This window comes from Schistocerca americana, chromosome 4 (assembly GCF_021461395.2).
Source record: "Schistocerca americana isolate TAMUIC-IGC-003095 chromosome 4, iqSchAmer2.1, whole genome shotgun sequence".
Taxonomy (NCBI): Eukaryota; Metazoa; Arthropoda; class Insecta; order Orthoptera; family Acrididae; genus Schistocerca; species Schistocerca americana.
The window spans coordinates 241,235,022-241,261,858 of record NC_060122.1 but is presented as its reverse complement, the minus strand read 5'-3'; the positions used below and the strand labels follow the sequence as shown (position 1 = coordinate 241,261,858).

General features: G+C 41.9%; 1 protein-coding gene across 1 annotated transcript in view; it reads left to right on the top strand.

Moving 5' to 3' along the window:
* LOC124613376 (peptide transporter family 1-like) overlaps positions 1-26,837 on the top strand; it is a 189,164-nt gene that overhangs the window by 93,472 nt on the left and 68,855 nt on the right. Inside the window, exon 7 of the mRNA XM_047142077.1 lies at positions 9,989-10,071. Coding sequence (XP_046998033.1) covers positions 9,989-10,071 — 83 coding nt within the window. The remainder of the gene's footprint in view (positions 1-9,988; positions 10,072-26,837) is intronic.

The window sequence follows — 26,837 nt, the reverse complement described above, 5'->3', positions numbered from 1 at the left end:
GAAGCTTTTGAAATGTGGTGCTACAGAAGAATGCTGAAGATTAGATGGGTAGATCACATAACTAATGATGAAGTATTGAATAGGATTGGGGAGAAGAGAAGTTTGTGGCACAACTTGACCAGAGGAAGGGATCGGTTGGTAGGACATGTTCTGAGGCATCAAGGGATCACCAATTTAGTATTGGAGGGCAGCGTGGAGGGTAAAAATCATAGGGGGAGACCAAGAAATGAATACACTAAGCAGATTCAGAAGGATGTAGGTTGCAGAAGGTACTGGGAGATGAAGAAGCTTGCACAGGATAGAGTAGCATGGAGAGCTGCATCAAACCAGTCTCAGGACTGAAGACCACAACAACAACAACAACATAAGCAGTAAATTACATTGGTTGCTGCATCAACTCTGTATACAATAACATCATCTGTGAAAAGCCGGATGGAGTTTCCAGTGGTGTCCACTAGCTCGTTTAAATATATTGTGAAAGGTAAAGATCCTATAGCACCCCCTTGTGATACGCCTGAAGTACTTGTAAGTCTGAAGACTTCTCTCCATTGAGAGTGATGTACAGTGTTCTGTATGCTAAAAGATCTTCTATCCAATCACACAGTTGGTCTGATATTCTGTCCACTTGTATTTTGTTCATTATGTGGCAGTGCAGAACTGTATTGAACACCTTCCATAAGTCGAGGAACATGGCATCTATCTAGATGCTTGTGTCCAGTGCTCTCTTTCATCGAACATTTTTTTCAGAACCAATTTAACACAGGTGCTGCTGTTTATTGTTTTTGTGCCATGTGCTGTTGCGATACAGTTTCTAATTATGGGTAAGAATCCATCCACTAGCATTAGGGCACGTCAAAATTATGTACACGCTACTAGAATTACCTAATTACTTATCTATACCAGTTTAATGTTGGCACTTGAGTCATTATTTGGAGACTATCAGAAATTTGCAGTTGCAATACTTAAGTATTTCACAAGGCAGCATAGCAGTAAATATCATTACAAATAACATTAAATTAAAATTAGTCCATAAAAATACATGTGAATTTGCCATTGTCACCCAAAAATCACATTGATCAACAAAAATATCACCCAGATGTTGATGGTTGCATTTCTTTAAAAAAATTGTTAAATACTCTATCATTATTAGCCCAAATGGCAAAATATCGCCAATCTAGTTACCCGGGAAGTACTCAGTTATGAAAACCAGTTCCATTACAGAACACTGGAGAGGTGTTTGTGGAGAGCAGAAGGGGTATGTGATGACAGCACATTCTATAGTTCGTTTTTAGACAATTTTTTTCAACAGTCTGCTTGCATTCGTCTGAGTCGACTGCGTCTTGCATCGCCAACCTCCCCTTCCCCACCCTTGTCCAAATCTACATACACTCTTGTAATACTATAACAACTGGAAACAGCAATTCTGTGCACAATTGAATCTTTAAATATATGTGCAGTTGTGCACCAGACACGCAGAATTAAAGGAAAAACATACATTATCGGAATGCAATTTTTGTTGTAATGTGTGTCATTTTATTTTCAAACAATGTACAACAACCATATGTTCTTAATTCTGCTGTGATCAAGGTAGCTCTGCATGTTGCGCTGCTGAGATAGCAATCCTTCTATTAAGGAGGAGGGGCAATTTGAATCCAACTGATGGCAACATTGAAAATGGTTTTCTGTGCTCTCCCATTTTCAGTTTACACAAATGCTGGGGCTGATTGCTGAGTATACTACATAGCCAATTCTTTCTGAATACCTTTCTTTCCTGACACATTCCAATAACCTTAAAGATGCAGGCCCTCTGCTTAACTGAAAAGAACTGCATTGAAGGTGAGCTGAGCATTTCCTTGGAGACTCCCAGCACTAAAAGCCACATGATAAGTAAATGGTTCAAATGGCTCTGAACACTATGGGACTTAACATCTATGGTCATCAGTCCCCTAGAACTTAGAACTACTTAAACCTAACTAACCTAAGGACATCACACAACACCCAGTCATCACGAGGCAGAGAAAATCCCTGACCCCGCCGGGAATCGAACCCAGGAACCCGGGCATAGGAAGCGAGAACGCTACTGGATAAGTAAATAATAAACCAAATTCTGTGTGATTAAAATCATTCATAAGAATACAATTCGATTTGTCTGTGTTGCCCGGAAATCGCATTGATCAACAAAAATATCACCCAAATGTTGATGGTTGCATTTCTTTAAGAAATTTGCTTAACATTCTATCATTATTAGCCCACATGGCAAAATATCACCCCATTTGATCAACATGGAGGTGCTCAATTTTGAAAATCAGTTCTGATACAGAACAATGGGGAAGGGTTTGTGGAGAGCGGAAGGAGAACTGAAATCTTCGCCTAAATCTTTAACGTGACCGAGAGATGTACATGAATTATTCACCAATGTTTACCACTACTGCTTCTGAGGCAGGGATCAATAAAACCACCTGATGAACATGTTTGATCCACTAGATATTATCATATTTTTGTGGCTATAAACATGCTGTCACCATCACTTATGATGTACTATTCTATCAGAGTTTCGAATATCATTGCTATTAACATCTGGTTTCAGCCAATTTTGTATCCCTATTACCATGTGGGCATTGTTACCGATTATAAGTGAGATTGGTTCTGGGACATTTCCATAAATACTCCTGCAATTAGCTACTTCTATATTAACATTTTATTTCTCAGATGTGCTATGGTGAATGCCACCCTGCCTGGAATTGGAATGCATCTTATCAGGCCTGAGATGGGATTTATCTGTCCAAAAAACAACATGTGCGCACTACTCAAAATCTGCATCCAAGATTGTCACAGAATTGTCTGAGACTTCCACTTGGCTCCAAACCAGAGGACCACGATCAGTTTGGGGAATGGTGCTCTGCTTCCACACTGTGAGTCAACTAGCTGTCTTTGTCAAATCAGCCAGCCTCCTGCAGGAACTGAGGATGGCCTTTGACCCTAGGCAGCAGGTGTCATTTGTGCTGACATGAATCACAATTTTCCACTGTGTGCACCCAGTGCACTCAGTTGATGATGGCAGAACATCCTCTACATCTCGGATGAGAACCTCTGGCAATCAAATGGACCCTTCTTTTCTGACCTGCCCACTATTTCTCATGCTTGTGTAAAACTCTCAGCAAGATCGACCACAGTCCCAGTACACGAGGCATCCCTTGGTGGATCATATGTACTTTTCAGCAATGCGCAATACCTCAAACTGGTTTTGAAGGCATAAGTGGACAGCTATGCAGCCAAGACCTGCTTTTACCCACCTCTCAGAGATTCACAAGCATGCCACTGTTTGCCAGTCACCATCAAATATCCCAGAAATGTTAAAATACAAATGACAGTGGCAGTGGTGTCTTCTTAATTGAAATTAATATTTAGAAATTATTAACATTTCAAAATACACTCATCTCATTCAGTCATCCCTGCTTACAGAAATTTTACAAAATTTGTGTTTACATAACATGAATTATGTAAGAGAAGCTATTACATTTTAACATTTTAAAGTAGGATACCCATTTAGTCAGATTATACAATCTTTGTAACATGTAGTACTAATTGAAAGAAAAACCACACAGCAAAGCATTTACCAAAGATTCATGAAATGTGAAATTAACAAACTTTATAAACTATTCACATTAGTTACACAGTGTTGCAGAGAACTGTATGTCTTTATGGCATGACAAGACATTACTCTGTTGATTCAGAGGTAACACTTCTAAATCTGATTAAACATGTGTGAAGTAACAACAGTATAAAAGCCATTAATTGAGTCTGCTGAAAAAGGAACAAACACACACAATAATTTTGTGCGTGATATGAGTGTATTCTTTATACTGAGCAGACTAATTCACAGGTAAATAGCATTGTTTAGCATAATGGACCACACAGACATGACACTTAAGAGCTGTCACGTGCTGCCAGCTCACCCTTCCTGCATGATGCTGTAGTACAGCATTGCATTACTCTTAAACGCAACTGCTGTGCACATCATTGTTAGCTCGCTCACCATCTTCTGCTTCCGGCTGATCATGACAGAAGTTGTCAGCCAACATCAGGCCTGAAAACATCAGGCCTTCTTCTGAAGTCCCCATTTCATCGGCTGCCTTCAGTCACTGCATGAAGTCCTGGCTCCCGGCCACAGCTTGCTCCACTGTGCACTGCTCTGCCATTATGCTGCACCATTTCAATGCAGCCCTCTCGTCTCATTGACTCTAAACATGAAACAGAAGTAACATGTCATTAGTTTTCGCTGGCTGTTTCATTATGGCTGCTGATGGGTCTTTTTAGCCCACAGTTCATGTACACATTGCTGCATATTGAGATGTCGTTATGTAAACCCCCTTCTTCAACATAAACCTATACAAATTTAGAGTATTGTAACAGTGTTAATTTCTGGTAGTTGCCCATAATACATGATATACAAAATTTTTATACATAATTATTCCTTTTGTATTTATCCCTTGGTTGTGTCTCCTTCACTGTTATTTTATGATATTTTCCGTCTTCTTCCACTCCTGCAGTTTTCATGGCATCGCATCGTCATTTCTTCTTGCTTATAACTTTCAATGCTTGTGGTATTGGATATGTAGATACAAGATAAGTTCATGAGGTTTTATTTTGCTTCCTTCATGGCAATCATGTCATCATTCCTGATTGGCAAAACTTGTTTGTACCATATTTCATCTAATATTTCTGTTAATCTTCCTGTTCCTTCCATTGCAAGCTTGTTATATCATACACTTTATTACAAATCCCACCTCAGAATAGTTCAGCTTCTTATCATGTGTATTTCAGAATTCCATTGTTTCAGTTACTGGTCATTATTTGCAGATACAGTTACTGGTTATCTACAAGGAAAACCCAGTAAACTAAGCTTACTTTGCCATACAGATGACTTTCAGAACTGATTATTTATTCTAACATTTTGCCAATATAGTTTAATGTGAATGAATGGATTAATTATCACCTTCTCTTTTAACATATGTTTTCCTCTCTAAACTAGCTTGTTCTTCATTTAAAGTTTTCTTCATATGATTCACATTGTTTGCCACCATTCGCTGCTTGTGGCCTACAGATTTCACATCTCTGAACTAGAGGGAGATTCCATTGTTCTCACTGATTAGCTGCTTCATGCCCATTCTCTGCCTCTCCACTTTGTATTCTTCTTCAATTTGACCATGGCCTTTCTTCTCTTCCACGTCTGCTGCATCCAAACTGATATCCACTGCATTTACATTTCCTTTTGTACTTCTTTGAGGATTCTTTTCTTCAGTCTGCCCACACTGAAGACCTTACTTAACAGGTCTGACAGTCTCTCTATCCACTTTTGCTATATGAACTTTGTCTTTTGTCACATCACTATTTCTGCACCCTTGCCTATTAAGCAGCTACATATTACATGTTTGATAAGCATACATATTTTACATTCCTGTTCTGCTGCAATCTCCAGTGTCACTATTATTATTCTTGTTTGATACCTGCCTTCTTTGCGTGGGTGTCCTTGCACTGTCCAGCATACTACGCCTAGTTCATCATCTGTGTGCCTAGAAACTGATTTCTTTCACATTTTCTTTCTAATAATGTTTCCTCTTTTGGTTTTAATTTTTTATTTCTGCATCTATGTACAAATTCTGTTGGAGGTTGTTTCTTACAATCATAGTAATTTGTCTTTCAAAAGCTTACATATGAGTTTATGCTTTTTTGAGTGTGCTGTGCATTTTACACTGACTGCTGCACTTCCAGTACACTTGGCTTATGCAGGTTACTTCTTGTTCCACCTGGCCAGTACAATGTTGGGCTCAGTAATTTCCAGAATTTTCAATTCTTATTTCCAGAACAATGACTCCATTTCAGGTTTTTGCTTCTTTTACTTCTGATTTCACTTCTAGTTTGAATTCTTTGATTTTTTTCTCCTGCTTTTTGTTTTGCAATCTCATTTCTGATTAACCATTCCATTTCTTTGAACAACTTTTCTGTGTGCCTAATTTTTCATCAGTTAAAGATTTAAGTTTTTTAAAACATTATTGAGTACCCAGTGAATGTCAAGGTACTACCAGGTTAACTTACATGAAGTTTTTGACACTGTTTGTAACAAATTGAAGCGATTCTAACTCTGTGCCTACATCAATGATTTAATTATTCACCTACAGAACTTGTGACACTTTGTTTATTTTCTGCTACTGATATGTATACGTGCTGTGATGTGGTGTCTGCAGGATCCATATTTCTTGTTTCTTCTAGCATTTGGCTCTGGCTGTTTGGAACAGTTTATCCACTTGTTTCATTTGAGGGTCATCATATCTGAAAGTGGAACTATGCTAGAGTATAGATGTAAGTTGTCTCTTTTTTCTCATAATTTAACTGTGATTTATATTCAACAATTTATTTGGACCTGGAATGTACAGTTCATGCTTTTGAAAGATTCAGTTTCAGAGAATTATTATTTTTCCTAGTTCAAAATTCTTGAAGAGTTTGTTTAGTATTTTGTGCCAGTTCTGTATTCTTTATATAGGAAAATACTGCTATTGAGCTGTTTCTGAGGTTCCCTTACATGGCCTGTTGTTTATGAACTATTTCATTCAGTCAGTCATTAACATTTGTAGGTCATCATGTCTGTAGATGAAATAGTTTGGTCATATCAAAGGGATTTACATGTGAGCCTCCTCCTATTTTGATTACAAAAAGTTTGGGTTATTTTTGTGTCAAAATCAACAGACATCGGACTGAATATATATGACACAATTCATAACCGTGCGCTTACTGACACTTATCCTATCAGAACTTCTACTATTTCTGTCTGATATTACCCACCAAAATAATAAAATAATTATAGATTTCTATGATTTGAACTTGGTTTAAATAAACATTGAATTTTATTATTCTAACTAGATCCACATTAAAGTCAAAGTCACTCAGGTAGCACAGTTCTTTTGAGTTTACTATTGCATTTCAGTACTTTACAATCAGTTTGATTATATATGCTTTCCTCAATGATTAAATTACCCCAGTCATCAATTTGTATACTTTTACATTTGATTGCATGCACCACTCACACCCACAACCCACTTGGTATGCTGTCTATAGCCAGACTTCAGCTGTTTCGTTTTGTCTCAGTTTGTCTGGAAACAATATTAAATTACATATATTAGTATTTCAACAATCTATTTCGCTTTTGCAATGGAAAATCCATTGCAAATATTATGAAAAGGATGGTTACTACTCACCATCTAGCAGAGATGCTGAGCAGCTGATAGGCACAACAAAAAGACTGTCAGAAAATGAGCTTTTGGCCAACAAGGTCTTTGTTGGAGGTAGAGCATACACACAAAGGCACGTGCGTATGCACGCACTTGACCCGACGCACACACACACACACACACACACACACACACACACACACTCACACACATATGTGCGCACTCTGACTCAGACACAACTCACATACACGACTGCAGTCTCTGGCTGCTGAGACCACAGCAGCCAGAGACTGCAGTCATGTGTTTTATTTGCTTTTGTGTGTGTGTGTGTGTGTGTGTCCGTGTGTGTGTGTGTGTGTGTGTGTGGGCGCACGCTCATTTTCTAACAATCTTTCTATTTAACTTTTATATTTGATTGTATGCACTTGCGACCTGCTTGGTACGTTAACCAAGTCTTGAGCTCTTGACTCCCTAGTTCTTGTGCAAAGTACTGGCAGGTGCCGAACCTCATTCCACTTGCGGTAGGGGGTAGTGATACAAAGATAAGTAATGGCAGATTCAGTTTGTTATGATATCTCTAGCATTACAGCATACAGCCCCCCTCCCCCCCCCCCCCCCCAATTTTCACACACACACACACACACACACACACACACACACAACACAACCTTCTGCTTGCTCATGTATAAAATACTCCACACTGTCGTAAATTTCATTTTTAAGTGCTTTTTAGTGTTGAGTATTATGGTTTTTAGCTTGTAAACCTTGAATTTGTACTGTATTTCATTGCTAAGCTTTAAAGCCATGTATACAGGGTATTTTCAAATAAGTTAAACCTGTGATAAGACATCACCCAGTCTGATCTATGCCTTGTTTCAGAAGTATATGTAAAATCAAGGTTTTTGAATCATGGTCTGCGTGACTGCATGTTGTTGGTTCCTAGCATAGCCCTGGTGATTTTTTTCTGTAGCTTTAACGCACTAAGGAGGTTTGGTATTTCAACACTCCAAAAACTATGCCATATCTATTAACTGTTAAGAATGTACATGACGAACAATTTTCTTGCCAGCTAAGTCAATTTCATTATTTAGAACTCTCACTGCATAAACAAAACTGTTAAATCACTTCACTAAGAAATCCATGTCCATGACAAGTTTTTGTTTATAGTAACTCTAACTCTTTGTAGGGATATGAAATGGAATGACCACATAGGCTCAGTTGTGGGTAAAGCAGGTGGCAGACTTCAATTTATTGTTAGAATACTGGGGAAGTGCAGGCAGTCTACTAAGGAAATTACTTACAAATCACTTGTGCCTCCAGTTCTAGAATATAGTTCAAGCGTGTGGGATTCATACTGCATAAAACTAACAGAGGACATTGCATGTATATAGAGAAGGGCAGCATGAATGGTCACTGGTATGTTTGATCTGTGGGAGAGTGTCACAGGGATTCTGAAGGAATTGAGCTGGCAGACTCACTAACTTAGGCATAAACTATCCTGAGAAAGTCTGTTAACAAAATTTCAAGAACTGGCTATAAATGATAACTCTAGGAATATTCTACAACATCCTACATATCACTCACGTAGGGATCATGAGGGTAAGATTGACACTGAAATATACGATGGCATGTACCCTGTACCATGCAGTTCATGGTGGTTTGCAGAGTATAGATGTAGGTTGGTTCTTTGTTCTCATAATTTAACTGTGATACATATTCAGCAATTCATTTGGTTCTGGAATGTACAGTTTGTGGTTTTGAAAGATTCAGTTTCAAAGGCATTATTATTTATCCTAGTTCCAAATTCTTGAAGAATATGCTGTGCCAGTTCTGTGAGCTGTCTGCATACAGAGTTGTTTCTGAAGTTCCCTTACATGGCCTGTTGTTTATGTAGTACAGGAACATTAACAGGCCTGATATGGATCCCTGGATTATACCTGCTTGTATCTCCTTCCAACCTTTTAGTGTCTAATTACCCTCTGTTGTCTATTTTTGAGATTTTCCGTGAAAACCATAAGCAGCCAATTCAAGAATAAATGAAATACACGTTTTGCATAATGGGAATACAGGAATTCATATTTGAACATTGTATAGCTGTTTTAGTGAGGATAACTTCATAATTGTCATTAATCGACATACATATTTATTAAATTAATTTGAAGAACTGTAAATAATTGTGAAGCAGTTGAATCTTATCCATCATCCGTTTATTTACTTTTCAGTCTTGTAAAAATTCATCTGAACTGTGTGGTCATTGCAGTAGGATAGGTATATTTATTTGAAATTCAAATTTTAAACCATTTTACGTCATCTAGTTGAGTGATTGTAGGATGCTGAATCTAAAGCTTTCAGTTATGGTCTTAGTTAAAAACATATAGTCATGTAATTTTCTGAAACCATCACAATCTAAGATGTATATGAAAGTATGAATGTGAAATTGATTGACATTCTTTAATTCACACATTGTGTTTTCATTTATGTCAGAAATGTGAAACTACAACTACAGAGACAGCAGTGACAACTAAAATTATAACATTAATGAAAGTAATTTTACATCATGCTATTGGTCATTTATTTGGTATTCTTTGTTAATGTTTTTTAACTTTATACTACATTGCCATCAGTTGTGAAACTTCATGTGTATAGGAACGTATGAGTATCACCAGAATGCTTTTCAGAAGGATAATGTAGAAAAATTTTGGAACAACAGTGCTAATTGTTATTGATGATACTAGTTAACTACTTTATTACAATTGTTTCAGATCTGTATGTTTTTGGTAAGGATCTATTCAGAATCAGATGTCCAAAGGAAAACATTATACTGAAGTTTATATGCTGTACGTATGTGAGTACGTGTTAGATAACTGTTTTTATCACTTTTATATAAGACCAATTTTTATAGCAAAACTACAATACTTCTATTTACAGTTTACTGTTTACTGTGAGATAAAGAACACCAAAGTGAATCTTTCAAATCTGCAGTGAAACTTTCCGGTAGATTAGAACCTCATTTCAGACTGTAACTGTAACTTGAACTCAAAACCTTACTTGATATATTATTTGGTAAAAGCATTCCCTGCCAAAGCACAATTCTAGTCTTGTTTCCCAGTCTGTGCACAACTTTAATGTGATTGGTAGTTTTGAAATGCCATACAGTCCACTACAAAATGAAAGATTTATTCAGGAATCAATTTTGTGCTGTAAATTTTCTTAAAGCAAATGCTGGGATTGGCCTTGGAAGAGGGCAAAGATGATTTCCTTTTCCATCCCTGTCCAATTTGAGATTGTATTTCGTCTATAATGCCCTTTTTATTGACAGGATATTAAACCCTGAACTTCTACCCATCCTTCCAATGAAAATATATGACAGGTAGAAACAGGACATGGTCAAATGCAGATGGTGGACAAAATTATGGGAACACTGAAAGCACAACACACGGCCAAGCCTAATGGTATTGGCATTCAAAATGGCTTGCAGTTGTCTCAGAATGGAAAAAATACAGGTCCTGTATGGTTTTCAAGGAAATTTTATACCATTCTTCCTGCAAAATAATGACAAGTTCAGGTAATGATGATGGAGATGGATAGTGATGCCTCACCCCTCTCTGCAAAGTAGACAAAAAACGCTCAGTAATATTGAGATCTGGTGACTTTGGTGGGCAGGGCAGATGCGACAATTCATCTTTGTGTTCACAAAACCTGTCATGGATGATGATAGTTATTTAAGCTGGGTCCTGTCATCTTGAAACACAGACTTATCATTGGAGTACAAACATTGTACCATGGGATGGATCTGATCAACAAAAGTGGTCACATAATCAATCATTGGCACTAATGCAAGCTTGCAGAATAATCTGGAGACCCATGGAATACCATGATATGCCTACTCAAATCATCACTGCACTCCCACGTGTTTCACTCTTAGGATGTAAACTTGGCCAGAAGTTAGAAATGATGTGAAACAAGATTCATTCAACCAAATGACTTCTCTTCCATTACTCTATATTTGAGTTTTTATGGTTTCAGTGCCATGTTTTCCTGTTATGGTTATTTGCATCTCTGGTTAGTGGTTTTGGAATTCTAGGATGCCCTGCAATTCCCTGCTTATGGAGCTCCCTTCATGTTGTTTTTTTAATGGATAGATTAACAAAGTTCTAACCTTGGACTTGGAATCTCCTCAGGAATCATGGGCCCTGTCACAGGCTTGTTGCATGCCTCAAAAGCATGGGGGGGGGGGGGGGGGGAATCTTGTCTTGACTGCCTGGAGCACAAGGATGGTGAAAACCTCTTTTAAAAAAACCCTCAATCTCAAGGTGTGCTGCGAGCTGATGAGATGCATGGCTGTTGAGGTGGAACATTCATTAGCGGGACCCTGCCGCACCTCACTTGCCTAAGGCTTACTCAGCCAGGCGGGGCTCTGTTTGAGTGGACCCTTGTTTCCCTAGCTGCTTGTGGGACCGAGATGGAACCTCGGAATCATCATCTTCTCCTCCAAGAGGAAGTGTGTACTGCCTGAGAGTATTCACACTCAATCCTCCAAACGAATGAGGGAGGGTAGCCCTCCTGGTAACCTGCATCATTTGAATTATAGTAACAGGGTTCAAGGAGTCATAAATCAAAATGTGTTTTTTGTCATTAGAATGAAGGAGGGGACATTTGAAAAAATAAGGCTCGGGAGGACTGCTGGAAGCCTGAAGTCTTTTAAGCAGCTGTGGAATGGTTTGCTATTGGTCAAGACTAACAGGGCAAAGCAGGTGGGACTACTTATGAAGACCAAAAAAATTGGGTGAATATGATGCAACTGTTGAACTGCGTAACTCCCTTACTCTAGAAAGGGTGTGGTTACATGCAGGAACAAGGATATCGACATAGACTAACTTAAACAGGAATGGGCATTACAGGGGATAGTGGATATAGAGCAAAGGATGTGTAGGAATAATGGAGAAATTTAGAAGACCGCTACCTTCATTGTGACCTTTAACTCTCCAATGTTGCCAGACCACATCATGGAAGGCTTCCTCAGAGTTAGGGTTAGACCTTATGTACCTAACCCTATATTGTGCTACAATTGCCAACGTTTTGGTCACACAATGGTGAGTTGCAGGGGTCAAGCAACCTGTGGGAAATGTGGAAAGGCAGCCCATGAAGCTGGGATTGACTATCCATCTCCAGCAGTCTGCATTAACTTCTCTGGGAGCCACCCGGTCTGGAGCCGAGACTGCCCTGTTTTTGCAGAGGAATGAAAAATTCAGGAACTAGAAGTCACCAAGTGGATCCCCTATGCTGAAGCTGAAAAGGAATATAAGGTCATGAAACCTCCCTCCTTTACCACTTCTTATGCTTCCATGGCGAAGAAACCTGTTCCTAAGGTCGACACCTCAACTCAGGCATCGTCCAGTATTCAAAAATCCACCACCAGCACCTGCACTTGCATGTGTACATGCCAAGGCAAAAAGAGTAAGGATAAAGCAATCCAAGCAGCTGCCACAGAAAAAACCACCATCCTCGAACAGACAGGATACAGGGAAAGGTTCACGACGTTTGGGTAAAAAGCTGTCCTGAGCGGTGTTGGATCCCATTCTTTCACATCTGAGTGATGAGGAGGACATCATGGAGTTAGATGCCTTGGATCCAGGCAGTCCCTCCACTCCCCCTCGCTCTACAGGTGCTTTACCTCCATGATGCAAAGATAGTGGTAAATTAAAAAGAAATTGATGAAATTATTCCCATTCTACAGTGGAACTAGCAGGGGTTCAGGATGCATGTGGAGGAACTCTGTCTCTTATCTCAGGGTAGACCACTGTGTCTGTGTCTACAAGAGACTCATTTCCATCAATTGTACACCCCTGAGCTATGAGGCTATGTTCTCCACAAAAAGGATGACGTGAGTGGAGAGAGAGCTAGAGGAGGTGTAGTCAGTAGTGACTACCAATCCTCGCCTCTCTCACTTACAACAACTTTACAAGCATTTGTTGTATCAGTGCATGTGCGTCATCCATTGACAAGATGTTCCATTTATTTGCCCCCACATGATGCACTTGATGAAGAAGCCCTAACTGACCTTCTTACCCTGCCCCTTAATCCTCTGTGGTAATTTTAATGCACATAGTGTGCTTTTGGGCTCTGCAACTACCTGCCCCAGGGGTAGAGCAATTGAGAGGCTTCTCGTGTCATCATGCGCATACTTGCTAAATGCAGGACAGAGCACTCACCTCTGTGCAGCAACTGGGTCGTTCTCTGTCATTGATCTCTGGCTTTGCTGTCCAGCTCTTGTTCACTCTGCTAAATGGGAAGTGGTCGATGACTTGCACTGAAGTGATCACTTCCCGATATGCATTCACCTGCCAGATGGGGTGAAACCTGAAAGGAAACTACTGCGATGTGTGCTTGGTAGAGCTGACTGGATACTTTATACCTAGTTGGCCCTGTTCAAACATTATGCGAATGTTGAGGCATTGGTAGATTATATTACCAAAATGATCCACCATGCCGCTTCAGCATTCATTCCACAGAACATGGAACAACAGAAGAGGCGACTTGTCCTTTGTGGAGTGCTAAATGCCACTCCGCAATCAGGACCAGGCATGCAGCTCTGCAGTAGGTCCACATGTTGGCCAACTGCAAAGAGTCTTGCAGCCTTTCAGGTGGTGAGGGTAAAGTGTTGACTAATTATCTGAGAGAGCAAAAAGAGATCTTGGCAACAGATCCTGAACACCATTAATCATTCCACCAAAAGTTCCGTTGTGTGGGAGACCATCAGGAGAATTTCTGGAAGAGGAGGCAGGTGCCCCATGGCTGCTATAATGGAGAATGACACTCTCCAAACCAATCAACGAGACATTGCCCAGGCTATGGTGGCATATTTTGCCACAGTTAATGCAACAGCCAGTCAGGGTCCAGGTTTCCAGTGCCACAGAGCGGTTACTGAGAGGTGTAGTTTGGACTTCTGGTTCACCTCTGATGAAAATTACAACTGCCCGTTTTCTATGTGGGAGCTGGATTCTGCATTGTCTGCGGCTCATGACACATCCCTTGGTGATACAGGATCCATTATGGTGTGTTGCGGCACCTCACAAGGCGAAACAAAGATATCCCCCTCGCACTTTATAATGCCACTTGGGCATCAGGTCACTTTCCCAACTTGTAGCGTGAGGCAATTTTAATTCCTCTTTTAAAACCTGGGAAAGACCATACATGCCCAAGTAGTTACCGTAGTGTTTCCCTCAATAGCTGCATGGGGAAGACCTTGGAGCAGATGGTCAACTGCCGCATTGTCTGGATATTAGAATCCAAGCAACTCCTTAGTCGTTTTCAATATGTGTTCAGGTGGTATCGCTCCACCTTTGATAACCTTGCCCTCCTGGAGGTGGCTATACAACAGGCTTTCCTATGCTACCATCATCTTCTAGGTATATTTTTTGACATTGAGAAGGCCTATGATACTACTTGGAGACATCTTATCCTGGAGCAGCTGCATGAATGGGGTTTTCATGTTTGTCTTCCCATTTTTATTCAGCCGTTCCTATTGCCATGATATTTTGGATTCTGAGTCAGTGACATCCTGTCTGATCACTTTGAGCAAGAAAATGGTGCCCCTCAAGATAGCATTTTAAGTGTGACTGTCTTTGTCATAACTGTTAACAGCATTACGTTAATAGTGAAAAGTCCTGTCCATTGTTGTTTGTTTTTGGATGACTTCTCTGTGTTTTGCTCTTCTTCAAGCCTTGCAACGAGAGCATGTCAGTTGAATGAAGAGGCGAAGAAGTGTGGTTTTATGTTTTCCACTGAGAAGTCTGTGTGTGTTCTTTTTAACCATTCTCGTTCCATTTTAAACTTTCCTGAGTTGAGGCTGAGGGACACTATCCTTACTTTTAAAGACACAGAGAGGTTTCTGGGCCTCATGTTTGACTCTAAGCTTATGTGGTTACAACATCTTAAGGACCTGAAAAAATGGCCAGTTAAGGCTTTAAGTATTTTAAAATGTCTTAGCCACAGTACATGGTGAGCAGACAGAACTTGTCTGCTCCAGTTTTACAGGGTATTTGTGTGTTCTCAACTCCATTATGGGTGCATGGTTAATGGGTCTGTCAGACCCCCTTATTTAAAGATGTTGGATGTGATGCACCATGAATGGATTCAATTGGTGACTGGGGCATTCAGAACAAGCCCCATACCAAGCCTCCGTGAAGAGGCTGGTGAACTGCCACTTCACATCAGGCAACAGCTACTTACAGTGCATCAGCCATATAAAACACTGTCCACACCATACACACTCACCCACCTACCATACCATTGCTCAGCCTTCACTGGAAAGGCTTTTTCATAATTACCAACAGGCAACTAGGCTCTATGAGATTCGTGCACAGTATTGCCTTCTAGAGATGGATGTGGCGAGTCTTCATGTTTTACATTGTGGTGGGAGCAGATTTCCACCTTGGATTTTCCAGAGGCCCAGACTTATTTTAGACTTCATGAATTTTAAGAAAGACCATAAGTCAGATTTTACATTTCACTCTCTATTGTTTAACCATTTTAGATATACATCATTGTTTCACAATCGTGTACTCTGATGGCTCCAAGCAAGGGAATTCCTTTGGCTGCTCTGTCATGTTCTCCGACCATGTCACCAGGATTCACCTTCCTGAATTGTATACTGTTTTCTCAGTGGAGCTTCACACGATCCTGAAGGCACTGGAGCAGGTGCATCGTACATGGGGCAAATGGTTTCTCATTTTCTCTGATTCCCTTAGTGCCTTACAATCATTACAGAACCTGTACCCAGCTGAGGAGTTGGTCCAGGTGATATATGACTAACTGTACTTGCTCCAAAGGCAGGGTAAGCAGGTGTCATTTTCCTGGGTGCCCTATTAAGCAGAACTCAGTATTTGTTCAAAAATCCTACTGCAATGTTAGATATATGGGTCTGTAATTCAGTGGATTACTCCTATTTCCTTTCTGGAGTATTGGTATGATCTGTGCAACTTTGTAGTCTTTAAGTACTGATCTTTTGTCAAGCGAATGCTTGTATTTGAATGCTAACAACTGTAAGTGGCACTATGTATTGGCATACTCTGAATGAAATTTAACTGGAATGCTATGTGGACCAGAGTCCTTGCCTTTATTAACTGATTTAAGTTTCTTTGCTGCAGTGAGGATATCTACTTCTCAGTTAGTCACATTGGCAGTTGTTCTTGGTTTCAGTTTTGTAATATTTACTTCATCTGCTTTAGTGGCATTTTCATCGGTAACATTACCATTGCTGTCAAAAACTGAAGGTATTGATTGTGTCTTGTCACTGGCATACTTTGGATTTTATTCCAGATTTTTTAATTATGTAAACTATAAAAGCTTGTCACATTGAAATCTGCACTAAGTTTTGAGATTCATTACAACATTGCCAGTCTAGGAGAAAGAATCCGATTATCAACAATGTATCGTTAGATAGACAGCTACTTGCCTTAAAGATAACACATTAAGTTGCAGAGAGGCATAACTAAAAGACATTTATGCATTAGCTTTCGGCCACAGCCTTCATCAGAAAAGGAAGGGAAAAAAACAACACACACACACACACACACACATTCATTCACACAAGCACAGGTGACTGTCCCCCTGGCAGCTGAGTAAGCATCTTTTAGTTGTGCCTGTCTGCAACTTACTATGTCATCTTTACAGTAAGTAGTGATTTATCTTTACCTCACATTGTTGATGTTCCACCAATCATTAATTTATTCTGGTTGTGAAGTATAACCTCAATCTAAACTAACTTGCAGAAACTGCCTACTTCAGTTTCACTACAAGGCAAAAGCATTCTGACAGCAATAAACGCTTGATCACCTACTGTATTTACGCTTTCTGAATGCTGTTAAGTCATTCGTAAAAATTTCAGCTGATCTTATCTCTGGCTTTATCCAGCTTTCAGTATGGATAATGATTTGACCTTCAGTGCTTTTTATCAGCACTTGAACCTCTGTTTTTTTTCTCACTAGGACAGTTTATAAAACTATGATACTAATTGTTGTTATATCTACCCTCATCCTATGCCCTTTTAGACTGATGCCCTTTCTGTATAGTTTCCCAGGACCTTCTACATTAAAAAACCACCCAGTCCCTTCCATGTGTTCCCTCTAACCAATTAGCTCATTCCCGTGTGTAGTGGACCACTGCCCTATTAAGCAGAACCCTAAAACCCATCACCCTAAGCCCCAAGTTGAGAGATCTACAGCCTACACAGTCACAGCACTGTCTGACGCTCAGATCCACACCATCTACTTGGCTCTGTACCAATGGTCTGAAGTTGATCCTCCACCTTCTTCCCACAAGCAAGACTGGCTGTCTTTACCACTTCAGCTAGCCGCCCGAAACCAGAGAAAATCACATCCAATCTAAAATGACACACATCATTGGTACCAACAGAATCACCACCTGCTGTTGCCTGCCCCCTGTGCTCTTCTTGGCATCCAGAAGCACTTTTTCCACATCTGAGATGTCTCCTCCCAGTATGCACACAGAGTGCCCTCTGGATATCTTCCCCTTCTAGGCAACTGTATTCCTAAGGGCCCCATTATGCGCCTAATGGTGGAGCTCCCTACTACCAATAATCCTAGCCTCTGTGACTGCCCAGATCTTGCTGGCTGAGAGACATCTCCTGAAACAGGGCAAGCAAATGCATCTGCCTCAGGGTGTTTGTCAGACACAGACAGCACCTGAAACCTGTTCATCACATGAACTGGGAAGGCCCTTCTATTGGTTCCTGTGACAGTCTTTCACTGCCTGCCTCACTGCTGTGTGACCTCACACTTAACCATGTGTGAGAGGTCGACCTCAGTGTGGGCAGGACCCGGAGTGGTTACAGTAGTGGACCAATCAGAGGATGCCTGATATATGCTGGACATCCCTTGGATCCCCACAATGATGCCCATTGGTAGCAGCCTGTGTGACTGAAGCCAGCACTTCCTAGAGCTATGAGTGAAGGGTCACCAACTCAGCTTGCATCTGAACACAGAAATTCACAGTCCATATCCATACTAAAGACAGTGGGAATATACTCTAAATGGTTACTAGAATGTGGTACTGTGCCTGACAAATATATAAGCATGCAATAAATTCAAGATTTTAAACTAAAGGGCACCCAGGAAATTCTGGCCAAGTCATTTCTTATTAGCACCTGTGTCAACTCACAAATGAAATGGTGTGCTTCAATGAACTACTGCAGGAATGGAAGCTTCGAGTCAGCTGAAGAGAGTAACAACAGTGACTAGCTCTTCAAACAAAAACAAATGCATTACTGTGCTGCAAACAGCAGTACTATGCACTATACAGTTATTAAAATGTTGAAGTGTGGCTGATAAATACACAGACATCCAAGAAATTCAAGAGTTTAAACTAATATGCACAAAGAAAATCCCAATGATTAGTCTATCACCCATACATTAATTGAAAATTGGTCCTGGTCCCTTACTTCTTCATCTGCATGCGGATCTGCATCAGTGCACACATTTTGGTTATGAAAATTGACAATCCCACCTCGAGTGAATCCAGCCTCATCTGTGAACAGTGAAAAATGAACCTTCTCCACATCTTTGCATCAGCCATTGGCAGAACCGCTTTCTGGCAATCTGATCTTGTGACTGAAGGGCTTGGACATGCTGTATACATAATACAGTTATAGCAACTGTTCATCCAGGATTGCTCTGAGTTGAGGATGACTAACTCCAATAGATGCTGAAATTCTGCATGCACTCGTTCCAGTATCTTCTTCCTCTCATTACCACAATTGTTCCTCCATAACAGAGTCAAATAGTGCAAGGTCCTTCATGATACACCACTGTTTGAGCTATAGAGCCAGTGTCTGCTAGTCACTGGAAAAGATGGCTTAATAATTGTGTTGATACCCTGCATTGTGGATATTTTGCACCATATAGGATGTGGGCTTGACAGTTGTTTCCATTTTACAAACCATTACAGAAGCTGATATCTGCCATTTCGTTCACTGAACAGTAGGCTTCCATTATGATGGTAAGTGCAAAGACACAAACTTAGCACAAACTGGTTCCATTAGAACTACTGTATGTCATGCACTTACCCAGAACTTACAGTAGCAACCCTAACAGGTGTTTACTTCATGCTGTAGCCTTGAACAGTATCAGAGGAATGTGTCCTGACTTGCTTACTACCATCTGTAGGTAATTTGTAATAGCTATGTGCTTGCAGTAGAAGACATCTGTTTCATATTATGAAGATGAACAAGTGCTGCTCACTCTTAAGGTATGCATTTTGGAGCCCATGTTCACTGGACATTTTTGTCTTGTTTTGGTCCATAATGCCACCTCTAAAAATATGGAATACTTTTTTCTTTAATACACTGTATATTTCAATCTGAATTTAGGATTTTGTTGCCATTCTTGTCCAGTTTCAACCAACTTTCTGTCCCTAATAATGTATGAGAATTATTGCCTTCAGTGAGTGATACTGATTCTGGGACCTTCCCATGGCTGCTCCTGCAGTTTACTAATATCATGTTAACCTTTTCTACTTCCAATCTGCAAGGACAATAATTCTCTTAGAATAATGTGACTAACTTGCCTTTGATTTCAGCTGGCATCACCGATACCAAGAAGGAATTGTTGTAGGTGGTCTGTGGTTGAAGACCTACACTCTCACGTAACTACAAAATGTTTAAGGTTTATTTGCATGTTTCAATGATACTGAGTTATCACCACTTTTGTACAGGTGACCTACACTCAAAACTAATAGAGACTAGCCCTAGTTTTTGCAAGAAATTGAGATATTTTATAGAATGCTTCCCTGAGCAATGTAAGATATCTTTAAGTAAGCAATCCATTCAAAGTCAGGTTTGCACAGTGTCAAAGTCCGACCAGTTACTAACAGAGTCCGAGAAAGTAAACATCCATATGCAAAGACCATGGTGATGATCAAAGCGATAGACATACCATTGTGCTGTGTCAATGCTGTGGTAGATTTACAATGGATCAGACCAGCCCTGTGCCAAATTATATGCAGGATTGTAGGAGACCTGGCCTCATTAAATTGTGCTGACAAGCATCATGTTGGTAGTGGTGTGAGAGTGGCTGACAGTAATGTAGCAATGTTGTGCCAGCTACTCAATTTCCATGGTGACATCAAGTGGCATCACTACATTGTCCATCGCGTATAGCGGTTTTAGTGTATGGAGGCTAGAGGAAACAGGTTGGGAGGATTGTGGGAGGGAAGGAAATGTTGCAGTGATGACTCTGATGACTCCCATCTACATAGCTCAGCGAAGTTGGTTCTGGTGGAGAGGTTGGGAGCGGTGGGGGGAGTAGGATCTGGATGATGTGGGCTGTGAAACAGCCATTGGACTTGAGCATGTTGTGCTCAGCAGTATTTTCTGCCCCTATGTGGCTCACTCTGCTGTTGGTCACTCAGTTTGGCAGTTTCCAACCATTCAGGTGGAGAGCTTTCGGTGGTGATGTTCATGTAAAATGCTATACATAAATTGCTACAGATCAGGTATATGGTATGACTGCTGTTGCAAGTGGTCTTGCCTTTGATTAGAAAGTATAGGTGAAGCTGGTGAGTTCATTGGACAGGTCTTGGATGTTGGTCTTACACTGGGGTATGATCCATGTGACAAGTGGCTGGGAGTAGATGTGGTTTGAGGATGAACTAGGAAGTTTTATAGAGTGGGTGGGCAGCAAGTGGCAGAACACCACTTCTTTCACAATCTTTTAATCCTCAACAAAGTATCCGCTACAGGCAGTCAAGAAAAGAAGTCCCAGATGTACAGTGATCTCAAGTTTATTGCAACATAATTAACAAAATAATCAGTTTGTAACCAGTAATCACACAGAAAAAATTTTCTGAAGTTAACACTGAACAGGAACTGTGGCAGGAGGCTGGTGGCATCTCAAGGAACTAAACAAATTTAACAACTAAAGTTATCACATTCAAAGTATCAGAATTAGAGTCCAGTAGCAACTAGCAAAGCCTCAGTCCAAAACTAAGTTTTGCACAACTGGTGACAAGAAAGAATTAACAGAAATATAAGCTCTAGGCGTAAGGTCTCTGGAAGGAAAACAAAACCGGTTGGGAAATGCTATTAACTAGTAAGTACACAAAGCACTCAACTGGAAAATTCTCAAGTACCGACAGGACAGTCTCATATTTAAATGATAAGAATTCCGACTCAGTTCCAGTTAAAATCCCTGAAGTACAGTCCAATATTAAAGTTCTAGTGTGATGAAAACATAGTTAAGACTCGTGACTACTAATGAAAAAAGTCCAAAATTCTTACAAGTCCCCTCACAGAAGCCCTAATGCAAAACTTGGCATCATCATTGTGCCAGCTCCAAAGTCCGTTCCCAATTGAATGAATGTGACTGTGTTTGGTGCCTGGCCCAGGAAGCCTACTTGGAGTGAATTAATGGCTCAGGTCCCGAGTGCCTCCCTAAATACAGCCCCAGCACCCGGATACTCTCAGTCCCATTTACAGTCTCTGGGGGCCAGCAGCAACCTCTGGTGCCACTTGGGTTGCCATCTGGTGGCTGTTGGAACATAGCTGCCATCATGTGCTGTCTACTAGGAAACCGGCTGCTTGTGTAACTCTTCTATAATGTGGGCTGCTGGCATATTAGGAGTAGACTGCTGATATAGCACTTATCCCAATGCCACCTGGATAGTTTCACCTTGCTGGTGGCTCCATAAAAACCTCTGTCTTTATCAAGTGCACCTCAACAGTACCTGCATTTTGGTAGCTGCTGTCGCTTCCATTTTGAAATGTCTCTCCATATCCTTGGCTAACCCATGGATGACCATCACAACTAATTCTATGATCACTCCCATGCACCAGCTGCAAAGGAGCACTCCCCCTCCCCATATTTCTCTTTCCAAATCACCCAGGATCGCCCTGAACTGGAACAATTTAACTGTATCCTTTGCCAGGGTTTAACTACTTCTTACTGTGACTGTAATGAGCAACATCCTACCCACAATTGTTCTGACAACTCTCATTGTGGTATTATGTGACCCACCCACTCTAGGAAATATCCTCACCCATCAGTATGCCATGCTTTTTCCCACCCTCTTGTCACGTAAATTATAAACCTGTGGAAGGCCGAAGTGTAAGATCTATCAAATGCACCAACCCAACTCATCCAACTCTAGTACTATCACAAGTAAATTTTATCTTGTCATTAGAAGGGTCACTTGCAAAGCAGCCACATTGTATAATAGCTCTGCTGTAATTTCTGAACAGCATTTTATGTGACTGCGACCAACAACCAGCAGTTCACCCAAATAAATGGTCATTGACAAATTGTGACTGAGAGCAGAACTGACTAACCAGTGGTGAAACATGCTGCTGAGCTCAACATGCTCAGCTTCAATGACTGCTTCACAACCTGTACCATTCCCTCCAACACCTACATTTTTTTAATTATACAGATGGTAGTTGTTCTTGCAATACATCCTTCGATCTTGTAATCCACCTGGCCACAATCTCCTCCAGCTTCTGGCCTACCACATCTCCAAGCCAAGCCGGAAAAGCAACAGCCTCTTCTGGCTCCTCTTGTGCAGAAGGGGTCCCTTGGGGCCCCTCTCTCCCAAGTTCTTCACTAATGCCACAGTGGACACTCACCAGTGGCTCAAGGAGCCAAAAGCTGCTGGACGAAAAGCTTCATGGTCTTCCTCCGTGCCTGAAGCTGCTTTGTAGAAATCTTCGAAGCAAGCCCCTAAAGAGAAGTGAGAGAGCAAGCTAAGTAAGAAGAAGTCTGCTAAGAAACAGTACCCTCTGATGGCCCCAACACCACCATTCCCAGCCTCACGGTAACATCGTCCTCCAGTGGAATTGTGGTGGTCTTTTCCACCACCTGGCTGAGCTATGGGAACTCTTAAACTTTACACCTGCTTTCTGCATTGCCCTTCAGGGAAACTTGGTTCCTGGAAATGTGGACCCCTGCCCTCTGCAGCTATAGGGGATATTACAACAACTGTAGTGACTATAATAGAGTGTCAGGTGGCGTTTGTGTCTGTGTCCTGAACTCAGTATGCAGTGAACCTGTGCCCCTTCAAAGCCCCTCGTGAAGCTGTGGCTGTCAGGATAAGGATGACACAGGAAATAACTGCAAAGTATATCTTCCTCCAGATGGTGCAGTACCCCTGAATACATTGGCTACACTGATTGATCAACTCCATAAACCTTTCCTACTTTTGGGAGATTTTAACGCTCATAACCCCTTGTGGGGTGGCACCGTGCTTACTGGCTGAGACAGAGATGTCGAAAATTTACTGTCACAACTCGAACTCTGCCTATTAAATACAGGTGCCCACACACATTTCAGTGTGACACACAGCACATATTCTGCCATTGGTCTCTCAGGTTGCAGTCCTGGCCTTCTCCTATCTATCCACTGGAGGTCACATGATGACCTGTGTGGTAATGACTACGTCCCCATCTTCCTGTCACTGCCCCGGCATCAGGCCCACGGACGCCTGCCCAGATGGGCTTTAAACAAGACAGACTGGAATGCTTTCACCTCTGCTGTCACTGTTGAATATCCCCCACATGGTAACATTGATGTGCTGGTTATGCAGGTAACTACAACTATCGTTTCTGTGGCAGAAAACATGATCCCTCATTCTTTAGGGTGCCTCCAGTAAAAGACAGTCCCTTGGTGGTCAGAGGAAGTTGCTGAGGCAATTAAGGAGCATTGGTGAGCTCTACAGTGGCATAAGCAGCACCATTCTCTGGAGCACCTCATAGCCTTTAAATGGCTTTGTGCCTGCGTTCGCCAGCTTTTCAAAAGACAGAAATAGGAGTGTTGGGAGAGGTATGTCTCAACCATTGGATACCATATGTCACCTTCCCTAGTTTGGGAAAAGATCAGATGAGTTTTTGGGTACCAGACCCCAACAGGTATACCTGGTGTTAACATAAATGGCATGTTATCTACTGACGCAAATGTGATTGCCGAGCACTTTGCTGAGCACTATGCTCGCGCCTCTGTGTTGGAGAATTACACTCCAGCCTCCCAAATGGCAGATGGAAGGGAAAGTCCTCTTGTTCACTCACACAACACAGTGAACCCTATAATGCTCCACTTACAGAGTGGGAGCTCCTCAGTGCCCTTGCACATTTCCCTGACACAGCTCCTGGGCCAGATCGGATCCACAGTCAGATGATTAAACATCTCTCGTCTGACTACAAGTTACATCTCCTTGTGATCTTCAATCGGATCTGGTGCGATGGCATATTTCCATTGCACTAGCGGGAGAGCACCATCATTCCAGTGCTTGAACCCGGTGAAAACCCGCTTGATGTGGATAGCTATCGGCCCATCAGCCTCACCAACATTCTTTGTAAGCTGCTGGAACATATGGTGTGTCGGCAGTTGGATTGGGTTCTGGAGCCACATGGCCTACTGGCTCCATGGCAGGGCAATTTCCGCCTGGCTCACTCTACCACTGATAATCTTGTTTCCCTCGAGTCTGCCATCCGAACAGCCTTTTCCAGATGCCAAGACCTTGTTGCCATCTTTTTTGATTTACGAAAAGTGTATGACACCACCTGGCAACATCATATCCTTGCCACATTATACATGTGGGGTCTCTGAGGCCCGCTCCTATTTGCATCCAGAATTTCTTGGTGCTTCGTACTTTCCATGTCCAAGTCGGTGCCTCCCATGGTTCCCCCCATATCCAGGAGAATGGGGTCCCACGGGGCTCTGTATTGAGTGTATCTCTATTTCTAGTGGCCATTAACGGTCTAGCAGCAGCTGCAGGGCTGTCTGTCTTACCCTTTCTGTATGCAGATGACTTCTGCATTCCATACTGCTTCACCAGTACTGGTGTTGTTGAGCAGCACCTACAGGGAGCCATCCACAAGGCGTAGTCATTGGCTCTAGCCCATGGCTTCCAGTTTTCAGCCACAAAGTCGTGTGTCAGGCACTTCGGTCAGCAACGGACCATTCATCCAGAACCAGAACTTTACCTCACTGATTGATACCCTCACTGTTGTGGAGACAGATTAATTTTCAGGACTGGTTTTCGATGCCTAATTGACTTGGCTTCCTCACCTTTGTCAGCTTAAGCGGAAGTGCTGGCAGCACCTCAATGTCCTCCACTGCGTGAGCAACACCAACTGGGGTGCAGATTTCTCTGCGCTGCTGCAGCTTTACAGAGCCCTTGTTCAATCCTGCCTTGACTATGGGAGTCTGGTTTATGGTTTGGCGGTGCCCTAAGCATTGCGTTTACTCAACCCAGTGCACCACTGTGGCATTTGACCAGCGACGGGAGCTTTTAGGATGAGTCCAGTAAGCAGCGTCATGGTGGAGGCTGGAGTACCTCCATTGCAGGTCAGGAGAGCGCAACTGCTTGACAGTTATGTTGCACATGTTTGCAGTTCTCCTGTGCATCCAAATTACCGTCTCCTTTTCCCACCCACGGCAGTTCATCTCCCACATCAGGTCATGGCCTCCAATTGCAGTTCATGTCCAATCCCTTCTATCTGAACTGGAGTTCTTGCCTTTACCAGCTATACTTGAGATCCATTCACGTACACATCCACGGTGTACACCTAGGCCGCGGCTTCGCCTGGACGTTTCACATGGCCCAAAGGACTCGGTTCACCCCCTGGCTCTCCGTTGTCACTTTCTCTCAAATCTTGACGTGTACCGAGGCCATGAAGTACTTTACACCAACGACTCAATGGCTGACAGTCACGTTGACTCTCCACTGTCACTTCCTCTCAATTCTTGACATGTACCAATACCATGAAGTACTTTACACCAATGACTCAATGGCTGACGGTCTCGTCGGCTTCACGTATTCCCATGGAGGACATAGTGAACAGCATTCCTTGCCTGATGGCTGCAGTGTTTTCACTGAAGAGCTGGTGGCTATATCTCGTGCTCTTGAGCACATCTTTCATGCCCTGGAGAGTCATTTCTTCTGTGTACTGACTCCTTGAGGAGCCTACAAGCTATCATCCAGTGCTACACTCATCATCCTTTGATAGCGGCCAGCCAGGAGTCCATCTAGCCCTGGAACAGTCCGGACATTCAGTGGTGTTTGTGTGGACCCCAGGACGCGGTGGAAACCCAGGCAATGAACTTGCTGACAGGCTGGCCAAACAAGCTACATGGAAACCTCTTATGGAGATTGGCATTCCAATAACTGATCTGCATTTGTTTTTATGCCACCAGGTTTTTTGGCTTTGGGAGATGGAATGGCATAGTCTCAGTACGCACAACAAACTGCGTGCCATTAAGGAGACTATGAATGTGTGGCAGTTCTCCATGCAGGTCTCCCACAGGGACTCTGTGGTTCTCTGCCGGCTCCACATTGGCCACACTTAGGTGACCCACGGCTACCTCCTCTGCTGTGAAGACCCACCTCAGTGTCGTGCTGTGAAGACCCGCCTCAGTGTCGATGCAGTGCCCAGTTGACAGTGGCCCATATTCTGGTACACTGTCCCACTTTGACTGCCCTGCAACAAAATCTTCTGTTACGGGACTCGTTGCCGCTAATTTTATCTGACAATGCCTCATCAGCTGATTTAGTCTTACGTTTTATTCTTGAGGATGGGTTTTATCATTTAATCTAAGTTTTAGC